General features: G+C 39.7%; 1 protein-coding gene across 1 annotated transcript; it reads right to left on the bottom strand.

The window, feature by feature from the left end:
* Positions 1-3,296: 3,296 nt before the first annotated feature.
* Positions 3,297-8,701, bottom strand: foxn1 (forkhead box N1). The gene is made up of 8 exons (XM_073492841.1): positions 8,582-8,701; positions 7,919-8,116; positions 7,184-7,279; positions 6,166-6,287; positions 5,927-6,023; positions 4,424-4,631; positions 3,867-4,307; positions 3,297-3,586 (listed from the first exon to the last, which is right to left on the bottom strand). The coding sequence occupies exons 1-8, from the start codon at positions 8,699-8,701 to the stop codon at positions 3,297-3,299; spliced, it is 1,572 nt and encodes a 523-aa protein (XP_073348942.1).
* Between the last annotated feature and the right edge of the window lie 4,862 nt (positions 8,702-13,563).

Here is a 13,563-nt window from a genome sequence, read left to right as displayed (position 1 = left end):
TCGGTCCGTCGTCGTCCATTTGAATGACAAACAGAAACGTGTACTCTGTCTAATGTGAATGTGTCATTTGTTGTATGTTTTCATGTGCATAGTACTACTACTATTACTTCAGGAGTGTTTTTTAAATAAATAGCCATTTTGAAGGTGTCAGGAAACCTACGTTAGCCAAAAGTCAGATACCAATTTTGATATCCGGTACGTTCTCTGTAGTACTGAACACTGTGTACACTTTAATTATGATTCATGTTTTAAGTATAAAATGAAAAAGTATGTAAAGTTTTGACAGCGGAAATTCCATCACTGCAATAAATATGGGATTTTTTCGAAATCTTGTTATCCATTGTTTGTTTGTTTTCTTCAAAAAGATGACGATCAGTAAAGAAAGAAATATAACAGTTGAGTAAAACTCATGTTGGTTACAAAAAAAAATCTGAATCAGTACAAATACTATAGACAAAATAAAAGGTATGAAAACCAAGTAGACATGAGGAATACAGCTGGCATTGTGTTTACATGGAGCGGGTCTTTGAAATTGAAATGTGAAACAGCTTTTCCGTTTTCGTTTTGTTCATAGAACGTCTGTACGAGTATGTGAAAATTAAAATGCGATAAATGCATTTTGATTTTGATTTTCAATCAAATAACACATACGTATGAGGAAAATTGCAATGCTATTTTGTATTTACATTTTCATTTTCAATTTAATATAGTCACTTATAGGCTTCCACAGGATTTCTTTTGTCAGCCCTGTTTCCCTTACTTCAATATTTGTGAAATGAAGATTTGTTCCTGAGTGACGATGTTACCTGATAGTCAAATGTAAGCTAATAGTTAAAATTTAAAGGTTATCTTTTTCCTTTAAACTTACAGCTTCAAAAGGGCTGCACAAAATAATCGAAATCGCAATACAACTAAGTGCAATATCCAAATCGCAAGAACTGCAATTGTTTTATAAAGTTAAAATGTGTCACAAAACAGTGTTTTAATGAAATGTTGTAGTGCTGCAGAGATTCTCTGGCCTACAAAGCTTGTTCTCCAGATGTAATAAAATGTGTTTGTTTGGCAGAGACCGGGGGAAACTCCACATCATCATGATTTTACTAGTTTTTCAGTGACAATGAAAATTGTGATGTCAAATTTAATTATCCTCAATAATCATGAATTATATCACAATTGCAATATCTGTCAAAATAATAGCAATGTCACTTTTTGACCATATCGTTCAGCCCTTATGTTGAGGGTACAGTGTCTTGTAATCGGCTGAATGGTGTCTCTGTCACTTGTTTCTGCACTATGTAACTACAGTGAGAGGGTAGGATCACAGCGTTACATACATGTTTACTTCAACATACAAGTTTTAAACACATAACATTGTTATGATGTAATGTGTTTTGTTTGTAGTAACCACCTACATTATGTCTGACAAATTGTTACAGACCTGGGATTTGTATTTACCACAGTGGTGTCGCACTCAAAAACCATGGGGTGTACAAAATCGTACAAAATGTAATTTTCTACTTAATGTTGCTTTAAATACAGTATTACTCATTTCAAGACACAGGTTTGGAAATTTACCAACAATCACTTAAAGAGCGCTGATTAAAAATCCCTTCCAGACATGTTTAAAGACGTAAAATACTTTGCTTGGATTAATAATTTGTGTCTGACACGGTGAAGTAAGAATTCAAAAAGACAGTTGCAGAGGGAAATCTTTTAGATTTATTTAAAAATAACACTCTTGAATCAATTTAGCACAACATTTTTACAAAAGCAGCAGCTACAAAAGCAGTAAACCGGAGTGCTAAAATAAAGCATGTCATATAAAGTTTGCAGATGGTGTGTGATGTAGATGAAGATAGTAAAAGATGTGACAGTTACAGCAGAAGATAGCTCCTCATGAGGAACAAGCTGCAGCTCACTGATTGTCTTTGCTGCCATCTTCTGTGACAACAGTCCTACTGCACTGTTGCTGTGACCCCACCAATCATCATCCACCAGGATGGCACTTTTACTTCACATCAAATGAAGCTCTTGACTTTGCCAAGCCCATGGCTAAAATCTACAATAAGTTATCTTACTGGTTTGTTTTTAAAACAATAATAATCATAATAATAGTAATAATAATACTATATTGACCTTGAAGATGTTGAAACATACAAAAGCAAATCAGAACAGATTTTTTTGGCCACTAGACATCAGTGGAAACAAGTTGTCACATATAATTAACTTTTAAGCTGATATGGCAAACTTGTATATTTACACATGAAGCAGTTACAGAGCAACATTAGCAATAATCTCAAGATAGCATTAATTTGGAGCATTACGTGCAACCATCACTCTCTTTTAGCTCTGCTTTTTGTTTTTTGTTTTTGGTCTTCACTGACTCCTGAGCAAAATGTCTGGCTCTTTAGCTGCTAAATGCCCCACTTTGTTCACCAGCTAGTTGCGTCTGCTATTTGGTGTTTAGCAGGTAGTGTACAGCGGACTTTTTTAGAGCTTTTTTGATGAAAACAGCTGCCCTCTGAAGCCGAAAATGACATCATGAGAGTGTGGAGAGTGAACCAAAACAGTAAAGGTGCAGAGCTGAAACTCACTATAAAGCTCCATAAAGCTGCAGGTTCAATAATTAAAATTTTAAACTTAAATCAGCTCACAAACCTCGTGCACAGTAATCCAGGAAACTGTACATGAGTTTCAGGTTATAAGCCGGTAAGAAGATATCTATTTATCTGTTTTTCTTTTTGAAAGACTGAGGGGTGAGCCGATGCAGTTGGGACTTTATCATAGTCACCAGCCAATCACAGGGCTCACACATGGACACACCTATGCTTTAATTTAAAGTGCACATCTTTGGACCGTGGGAGAAAGCTCAAAGAAACTAATCCCTTAAAAATAGGTCATTGAAATTGAATTTAAAAATTTAAAAAATACCATAATAATGTCAAATTTGTCATTACAATTTGTAAAAGGGTAAAAAAAACAAGCACAAATCAAAATACATGAGAAATGTAATTACAATATTAATCATTATTTTTTTATCAAACTTAATAGCGTTCGTTAATTCAAAATGAGACATAACAGAAGCTGCCGCAAATTTTAAAAAATGCAGGAAAAGAAATGTGTGCTGAAACATGCAAACAAAATATTTTACAAGAGCTCTTTTTTACATCAAAAACAGGATTTAATGCTAATGACCGCTAATGCTAATACTGTGGCATGAAGTTGCCTGCAGTAACACTCCCCATTCTGGTTACTAGAGAACTTGGATGGTCAGGGGAAGTGAAAGAGTCAGGTCTTTACATCAAGGAGATGGATGTGGTACAGGAGGTCAGATACCCTGCCAAACTCTCCACCCCTGAATAAGCCACAGGATGCAGCCCATTCAAGCAGCCATTCTGCTCGACATTTCGTTCACTGTCTGTGTTTTCGTCCTCGTACTCTGATTTTCGTCGCCCAGTAAGAGGAGGCGAGACCTGCATGCAGCTGGTCTGGACTTCCTGGAGGGCAGAGGCGGAGGACGGTGTCGTGGTGGTGACCTGTGGATCAGAAACCAGGCTGTCCTTTCTTAACTCCTCCCATAAGTTACCTGAGAAAATGAAGAAGTATCAGATGATGATCAGTTTTTAAAGATGATTAGAGAATAAAGACAATTCAAAATACAAAATATGTAACCTTAAATTTTTTTTTACATCTCTGTATTCAGTTATCAGCCTACATATCTGTGATCTATCTTAAAAGCTAATATTCACTGATCATATCAACGCTGATGTTTCTGTTGATATCTCATGAAACTATGTGCAGACGTTGGATGAAGCTGAACCTGCTTGTTTTCTACCAATCATATTGCCTCGACTTGATTTTCATACCTTGCAGCTGCAGGTCAGTCAGACTAGGGTTGAGCGTGTCGATGTCATAACCGGCGTCTCCCTCCATCAGGAAGTCCTGCATGCTCCTCGGGCCAACAGTGTACTCAGCCTGAAGGCTACAGTTGTAAGGAGGTGGCATCTTACCAGCTATGGGTGAGTTCAGGCTCCCATCGGCCGCTGGCTCTCCACAGGGTGAGTACAGGGCAAATGAGATGCTGGGGTGAGCAGCCATGGGAGGCTGGTAGCAGGGCTGCTGAGGCTGAATATGGGCATATTGTGGACCACAAATGGATGGGCAGGGTGGTTGAACTTGGGCTGGGGTGCAAGATGACGAGCTGGTGCTGTAGATAGGAGTCAGTCTGGATAACAATGCTGGCGTGGTGTAAGGTGGCAAAGACCTGTGCTTCTCTGGTCTCTCTGCCATCAGACGATCAAGGCATTCTGTGAAAAAAGTGCGTATCAAATAAAGTTTGAATCAAATAAGATTGATTAACTCTTTTAAACTTATACTGTAATGAATTCCTGGGGAAATCAGTCTTCTCAGAGCCATGACCCACCTGGCCTCGCCATGCTCCTGCGAACACTGATGGGGTCCTTGCGACGCCACTTGTGCAGCTCATCCTGCATTTTCTCCACCTTGGCCGGATTGAGAGACCACAGGCAGCCTTTACGGGACGAGTTACCATTTTTGTTCTCCACCTTCACAAAGCACTTGTTCAGGGAGAGGTTGTGACGCACAGAGTTCTTCCATCCATCAGGAGCTGTCTGAAAGCAGAGAGGGAAGGAGACAAGCAGAAGAAAGAAATTAACACGTGATTTTTACTGATTTTATCCTTTTATTTGTTTTTATATTGAAATTTTGCATTTTCCATTTTTGCGTCTTTTGTCTTGAATGAACTTTTTCTCGACTTTGTCTTCCTGTTATATTGCCTTCTGAGTATCCTGCTTAAGATTCATCTATCAAAGCACTTTATTATTCTTATTCTTATTATAAAAGGCTCTCACTCACCGCCTGACTGTGCTTCAGTGTCCAAATGTTATGACAGTTGTTACAAATTCACTTAAATCCAAATACATTAACCACGATACCCAACCATGCCTGGAGGAAATATCAAGACATGTTATAATTTGTCCACCATCTGCAACGTCTGATATCTGCATGCCATAGCAAGTGTCCACTGAACTGAACTGAACTCTATACCTGACAGTCAGAAAGTATTTAGATACATCTTGTGCCTTCTGCAAAAAGCCTCGACTTCCCCAAGTATATCACTAATTATCTTTCTCATCTATTTTCTGGCCCTGCAGTCTAGGTTTAATGTGACAGGCAGCTGTTTGGAACGCAGCCATCTATAGAGCTCATCCTATAACACGAATGGCAGCAAGTCTTTGAGCTCCTTCCAAAGGTGAGTCTCAACTTATTTGATTTGTAGTTATGTGGAAACCTTTGGAAAATGTACATAACGACCCAAATAGAGGTGAAACCCTGCAGCTGGATAGTTTAATCGCAGTCATAGTGCAGAGGCATACATTTTGGGTGTTTTCACGCCTGTAGTTGGGTTCATTTGGTCCGAAAGAAGAATGAAACATTCTTGCATTTTAGTTCTGCTTTTTACAAACGAACGGAGAGGAGTTAACATGAAGTTATACAGCCTGACAGGTGACTTGTTGATTCAGCAGTTTCAACAAATGTCATCCTGCATCATTGGCGCATCATCATGACCCACGCGGGGAAATCCAACTTCTCATTTAATGCACTTCAATGCTTCTTATGAGTGTTTATATTATTTGGTGTCACAAGGAGTTAATGAAGAAACAACTCATTATTATAGTTATTAGTAGCCTGTTGTCAGACTGCAAACCGACCACATGTTATGAATAATGACTGAGAGGTTGAGACAGGACGAAAAGAAGGATAATTAATGATTCAGGGCTTATTAGAGACTTGACATCTTCAGAAACATGGTCAGTTTTATGACCTTTGAAGAACAAGCCATTTGAACTATGTAGTTCAGTGGGTTAATTCCAGCAGGTGAAGGTGAAAAAATTAACTGTGATACCTTGAAATAGGGGAAGTGTTCTGTCATGAAGCTGTAGATCTCGCTGACCGGCAGGCTTCCAGTTTTACTGTTCTTCAGAGCCATGAAGATCAAGATGCTGCAATCAGGACGGAAACGTTTTTAGACGGGTTTTTTTTAGCACAAACCAATGCCATCAGATTAACTTAAAGATAACAATCACATATGAATTGTACACATATACAAACGTATCACAAAAATATGGTGAAATACGAAGTTACCTGTATGAGTAAATCGGCTTGGGGAAGAGCGTCTGTGTGGTGCCCCCTTGGTGTGGCTGAGTGGACAGAGAATACTTTGAGCTCTTGGGCTGCTCATGATTAGTGTACAGACTAGATGAGACCTGCAGAACACAAACACATAAAAACTATGAATAATCTAAAAACTAATAAAAGGCCTGTGTGTTATGTAAGGCACCACTGAGTCATGGTTGTCTATAAAACAATGATTCATTCTGATGCTTGAAAAAACAGGTTTGTCTGACTTTAATTTCTAACTGTATTTGAGTCATAAAGTTGGAATTAATGATTGGAAATGCAGTCGATTGTGACACGCCAGCACGGAAATTTCCTTTTATAAATCCCAAATCAAGTTGGAAAGGTGCGCCCATGGATCAGCTGTCTCATCAGTGGTCCTTTTCAGTGACTCACGGCCGAAACCGTGAGGAAGACGTGTGTATGTGAGTGTGTGTGTGAGTGACACTGTCTATCTGAATGTTTATGGAAACATGGATCTATTATCAAGGTTTGATATGAAGTGAAGTTAAATGTGAGATGCATCATTATGTGTAAAATAATGCCTCTCACATTTAATTTCTACAATTGGGCTTTAATTTACCACCTCTGTGTTGCCAGTTTCCAGTCTCCAAAATGTTCGTACACATGGGTCAAAGTTTCTGTACACTTTCACACATTTCCACATCTATTACTTTCGAGCTGTTAAGATTGATTGATTGATTGATATGGGCATGAACACAAGACTATGCATCGTTTTTTTATCGTCAAAACAATAAAGGTGCTTAAATCTTACTGTCTAGTTTAGTTCAGGCTCATAAAGAAATAAGTCTGACTGATTTACAGCACCCACTCCGACAAATAGTTCCAACGTCCCTGGGTGACAGTATCTCGGCTCAATTAGATTACTGTGACACCATCAAGTCATAACCTCAGTACCTGTCGCTCATACATAGTGTGTAACACAAACATCATATCCTTCGGTTTAGCCCACAAACACACCAACCTGCTTCGGAGGGCTCGATGAGCTGTAGGATGGGTAGCCTTGAGACAGAAAGCAGGAGGGCTCTACTGGCACAGCTGGTGGTTCTGTGTACGAACTCTAAATGTGAGAATGCAAAAAGAAATTGTTCAAAAGAAGCAATTTAGACTGGACTAGACTAGAATGCTTTTATGTGTAATCTACTGCAGGAAATACACTGACCAGGGATAAGTTCCTCATATAACCCCACATCAAAAGACCCGAACTATCCCTTTAACCACATGTTAGAAAAGCTTTCTGGCAGTCTCCAGTAGTAAAGATGCTAAAGGATACTTTGTACCATTCTCTGTAGGTTATCACTATGAGTGACCCTTTTCACGTTGTCACATTGTTATTATAAAAATATTGCTTACACAGTAGCTGCTTTATAATTTGGATTTAAATTAATTTTCCTATGAATGAAGACGTGAGGAGGTGTGCATTTTTTACACATTTCTGTCATCCACTCTGTTTATTGCTCTCTTTCTTTCTAATAAACCTTACATGTGGTCACCCTCCTGACATCAACTATTGCACCAAGCAATAACTAACTGGTGGGGATAAAAATCAGTGTACCATGAAGCTAGCAACCTGAAAGCTGCAGTTGTGCTGGTCCCAGGATGCCGGTGCTTCGCCACTTGAGCTGTGTGAACAATTGTCGGGGCTGTGCGTCTCCTGCAGACAGCTGAAGGACGACGAGCACTGTTGGAGATGACCTGCGGCCACCACTGCTCCATCGCTGAACTGTCGCTGGTACGAATGGAAAGGATCAGAGTCAACGGGGCCTCGTCCTGGTGCTGATCCTGACCCTGAGCCGAGGGTCTCATCATCACTGTAGCTCTTGCTCACAGCTGCAGTCCTCAGGCTGAACGTGTTGCTCTCATGCTGGGTGAAGCAGACATCCCTGCCTTCATCAGCCTGTGGTATGACCATTAAAACAGTACATACAAATTATTCAAGATGTAATTTACCACGTATGCTAACTGTTGACAATCCAATAAGGGCTGGGAACAAGACCAAGACACTGCCAAGTGTGAATCCCCGGAGGCCACAAAATCTCCTCTCTCATAGTAAACATACCACACGTACAACTCTCTCAGCCTTTCATGCTCACATACCTCTGTAAGTTAACCAGTGCTTAAAGTTAAAGGAGCGCTTTTAGGAAACATACGGAAGAATTAGATGATACAACCAGCAGCTGGTTATCTTAGCTTAGCATAAAGATTAGAAACAAGGATAGAAATCTAGCCTGGAGACAGTCTGTACATACTGGACTGCAGACAGCAGCTGGATGAGACAGAGTCAGAACTGATTTTATATTTCCAGTATTACACAGAGGAATCTGTTAATGTTAAGACACTGAGGCCTGAGGCAGCTCAGTACCTGTGATTCTGCCATCTGCTGGCAGGAGGTCCCACAGGGTTCACAGGTGTGTAGACCAGCCTGAGGGGTTGATGCTTGAGACCTGCTGCTGCTGGGGTAAAATTGCGGGGAGTCTGACATTCTGCACCAAAATCTGCTTCTGTGAAGAGATTAAAAAAATATGAAAAAGGAAAACTTTAATCAATCCAGATCAATGCAGATCCTATAAAATCCGGACCTAGCCAGAGGGCAGAGTGACTCTGTGCAAGAAGTCAGTCAGTTAATGTAACGTCTGATCCTTTTGCCATTATGCATTTTAACAGTATAATACAATGGTATAAAGAGGTGTTTCCTTTTGGCCCGTGGGTGACCAATAAATGAGAGGTAAATGTTTAGGCATCCCTGCTTTAAATTGTGGATTCAGATAATAAAAGTATATACGTAAAATCAGGATGTTTCTGATTGTACTTTTGATTGATGTTGCTCTCAGCACATGACAGGAAGCACAAAGCACTTATTGTCACTGATCCTTTGAGATCATATCTACAGAGTCATTATTCGACCGTAAATCTGCAAGATACACTATACTGTGTCCTCTGACAGCATGAGAGCAGGCGTGAGAACAGTTGAGTTCCTTTTCAGTGCCGGTTTATGAAAACACCTAAGTTTGACGTTGGAGTGGATGTACACGGGGTGGGGGTCGAGTGTTAAAAAGTGACATTTGATATCAGCGGAGCTGACAGACACGTGGCTCGCGTTCCAGGTAAAGGTAACCTAAACACCAAGCTCATTAAAACTGCCAACAAACCATGGCTGTTAGGTCACATAAAGCCAAAAAATGCTGAGGCAGAGAAAGTAGGGTTGACCTGTATTGTGTACGAATGAGAGAGAGAGGGAAGTAGCTCTTTCTGTTCAGATCAAAGGAGGCTAAAGTGTCGAGCTGAAAGTGGAGAGATCACCTTTTCACCACTGTGGCAACAAATCCTCTCTTCTGCTTGACAGACACGCTGCCACCAGCCAGAACGGATGCACTTACAGTAAGAGAAGTAGAAACTTCACCAGTGGTGTGTGCGTGTGTGTCACTTTCTAATCTTTAAGACCACAAAAAAAAAAAAAAAATCTTTTTGGCTGTTTTATTCTCTTAGATCAGTATATTTTTGTTCTGAAGGTGTTTCCAGAATCCCCCCAAGACTCTTCTAACAACTATTCCACCTTGTGCACAATGAAAAATTATTTTTTCACTTGTTTTCCAAGTTGTGCCTCTTTATCCTCATCCACACAAAAATGGTTAACAAGAATTACATAAGTCTCATTAAATTAATACATTGTGAACCCAAACTGATAAAGTTGTCATCAGTTGCGTTGACACATGAAAACCAAGTACACGTCACTTCCAGCCACCAGGTTACGGGAAACACAGGCGCACCTTGAGAAACTAGTTAAAATTCTTGGTGCAACAGACTGAACTTTTTCTTGAGAGTTACTTTCTTCTGAGTTTTTCAAATATCACCGGGTATTTATTTTTCAGGATATCAGATGCATGTCAATACAGAAGAGGTACAGATGGTGTACGAGCAAAAAAACAATAATTGGGTTCAACTGTGAGGATTAATAGAGACGATGTTCGTTATTAGTTAGTATTTGTATTGCATATTATTTTTAGAATGTAAGTTAATCGTCCTGGCACTGTACAAACAATGCTGGCTTTGTTCCTGAGTTGACAGGGTAGTAGGACATGCCCACATTTCTTGGCTACTGTGAGATGTTACTGGCACTTAAAATTTAAGGAGTGGTCTCTGTATCTTCAGCCAAAAGTGTGTTTCTACTGCTTCTACTGCTTCTCAGATTAACCCACTCTTTAAAGATATGCTGTTTATGACAACATACATCACTGGAGAAACAATATAGCTGATTAGGTTTTGTTTATTTTCCTGTTTGATAATGATCTTATTCTTTCTGTCCATGTCAGCTCTTTCTGTGTTGAGATGAACGACAGCATTTCCACCTCCTGTGCCCCCAATATTAAAGGGCAGGTGCGCAATTTTCAACTCTTTTTTTGAAAACGATAATCAGGTGCCCGTGTGCCATTAAAGGATACGTTCACCCAAAAAATTAAAATTCAGTCAAACTCATCCCCATGCTGGTGGAAAGTTGTCCACAAAACATTTCTGGAGCTTCACAGCAAAACAACGTTACAGCATTCTTCTAAATAACCGAAGTAGAGGAGGGGCACACACACACACATTGCTCCAAGAATCTCATTAAATGTTTTGATTTTTTCATTATTTTATAAAAGTATAATCATATATTCTTGTTCTATGTAACACTAAATCCCTATTGGCACAAAACACTGCTTATCAGCTGCTCATTACAGCATATAGCTCATTATGAAGAAGGTGATGTATTCTGAGCTCTATCGGGATGCCCCGTCATAAAACATGACATAAAAAGCCACACACCACCCATTAGATCTCACGTGTTTTTTGCATCATGTACCAAAACGTTTTCGTATTATATGCAAATAATCAGGTTGTTTTTGATGAGGCAAGCCAGGGAAAATAATGGGCGAGGCTGAGAGGCTGCCAACAAATGTCAAAAGTTGAAGCCAGCAAGTCGAAGCCAACAAGTTGTAGACAGCGGTGTAGAAGTAGTTTGTTTACATTCACTCTTAGAAGGTTTGGATGAATTAATGAAAGTTCCCTTGGGGTTTTTTTGGGCAGGACACAAAGCTGTATGCTAATAACTCACCTGCTGCATGTTGTGCAGTGTATTTCAAAGTGGTGGTAACTAAGTAGTTTTACTCTAGCACTGTACGTGAGTACAGTTTTGGAGTACTTGTACTTGACTTGTATATTTCCAATTCCACCTCTACTCCACTGCTGGCTTCTGATGGCTTCATTTAAGTAACTGTTCGCACCCCTAAGAGGTCCCATTCTCCAACATTTCATTCAAAGTCAAAGAAAAGTCTCAAATATAAATATGAAGTGTGTTTAACAGCACTTTGTGTTTTCTTCTCTGTTCTCCCATTAACCATCTCAGACTTATCTGGTGGCCCTCTGAGGGGGCACGAACCCTATAGGTTAGAAACCACTGCACTAAACTACCGAACTTCACTGTATAAGGTTGTTATAACTCACCGCTGCCCACGGCTTGTGCGTTGTTTCATCAGTATTAGTCATCTGATAAAATAATATACGTGATTCACATTTTGCTTTTGACACCTAAGTACATTTTGATTATGATACTTATATATTTTTATTTCAGTTAGATTTTAATTGAATGACTTTGACTTGTAATAGAGTACTTTTACATTGTGGTATTGAGTACTTCTTCCGCCATTGGGGTTTCGGGGCGTTTTCTCAGGGATCGTCAGAATGATGTCACCTCGACAACCAGCCACATTGATCACATATTTTTGACTTTCATCGAGGATTCAAGACATTATTTTTAAAAATAACATCATATCATAATATCATCAATGACATTTCTCATTCTTTGTGATTAAATCTGAGATATGATCGAAAGTAACTCGTACTGCCAAGGTTTTACATGTACATAGGCCCACATCTGATGACTGCCACTAAACGGTGAATGAACTTTTTTCATTTCTTTTGGAATATTTTTACTGTGGTTCCCCAAGGCCTCAGACATTTTTATTACAGTGCATCTCATTGCATAATTTAATGACATGACTGCATTGAATTATTTTGATTGGGCTGTTATACCAGAACTGTGTGAAAATTATGAAGTAATTACATAATTTCATCCCACAAATGTAACAGCAAGAGTAAATATATTTTATCCAAAGTAGTATTCACACTAATTAAGTTTAAAACAGCCCGTGATCCAGACGATCATGCGATATAAATAAAGATACATAATAACAGATAATAGATTTTGATTAACTCTGAGACTGATTCGAAAGATGTCTTACTGCAGACCGCACAGACGCAATCAACACATGTCTGTGAAGTGGAGGATATATGTTTTGTCTATAATTATCAAATGACATAAACAGGTTTGGCTTCATTGTCAAGATTACATAGTTACAGTGTTTCATCAGGAGACTTGACATGATAGAGCTGCCGCTCAATGTCACAGAGTTCAAGCAGCATTCAACACCATCAGCAGTGACACCAACATCATGACAATACTCTGTTCTCTCTCCCATATGAGTTAAAAAAAAATCATTTAAAAGTGTAAATAAAGAGTTTATCAGAGCAAAAAGAGCAAAATTGTTGCAGCAGTTTATGTAGAAAAAATTTATAAAATTGTCAAATTAACTCACCTCACCTTTCCAATCAATTGCTGCCCCCTCTCTTCTTCATGGATTTGTAGCCTGGATTTTCTCAGACCTCAGACCTGAAACATCTGAGCTCACTTCCCTTGTGTATCAGCACTCCTCATGGCCCATGCACCCTGACACTGAGCCACTTCTATTAGATCTGCTCTCTAAATATGTTGTATGGAAATGGTTGATGGGCTGGTTTTAGATTTTGGCAGCTCTGAATATCATCCTCAGTCTCTGTTTGTGTGTGTATGTGTGTGCTTGCGTGCGTGCGTGCGTGCGTGCGTGCGTGCGTGCGTGTGTTCATGCATGCGTGCATCTGTGTGTGTGTGTCTTTGGCTCTCGCCCTGGCCAGCCCAGGAATAAGATATACAGACACAAAAAACCTGCTGCAACAGGTTCCAAAAGATCTTCTGGTGCAGTCATTGGCAGCTGGCAGCTTTCTCTTCCGCCTTCCATCAGTCTTTCTTTGCCTGACTGAATGGTTACTTGTCTCAATGGGACATAAGATACACGAGTGATCACAGCCAGTGGCAGTGAGCGGGCGCCGTGTCCTGGTTTCTGAGCTCGCCCATGGCGAAGGCTGTCATACTGTAATGGTGATCTATCTCAACTTAACTGCATAAAGTGCACACAAGTAAACACGAGAAGGTTTATTTGTGCCTTTAAAGCATGCAAGAGCACATGCAAACTCAACCAAAAGCGCTGGCTACTC

This window comes from Pagrus major, chromosome 2 (genome assembly GCF_040436345.1).
Source record: "Pagrus major chromosome 2, Pma_NU_1.0".
NCBI classification, from domain to species: domain Eukaryota; kingdom Metazoa; phylum Chordata; class Actinopteri; order Spariformes; family Sparidae; genus Pagrus; species Pagrus major.
The sequence above is the reverse complement of the archived record's forward strand: the minus strand, read 5'-3'. Positions and strand labels throughout refer to the sequence as shown.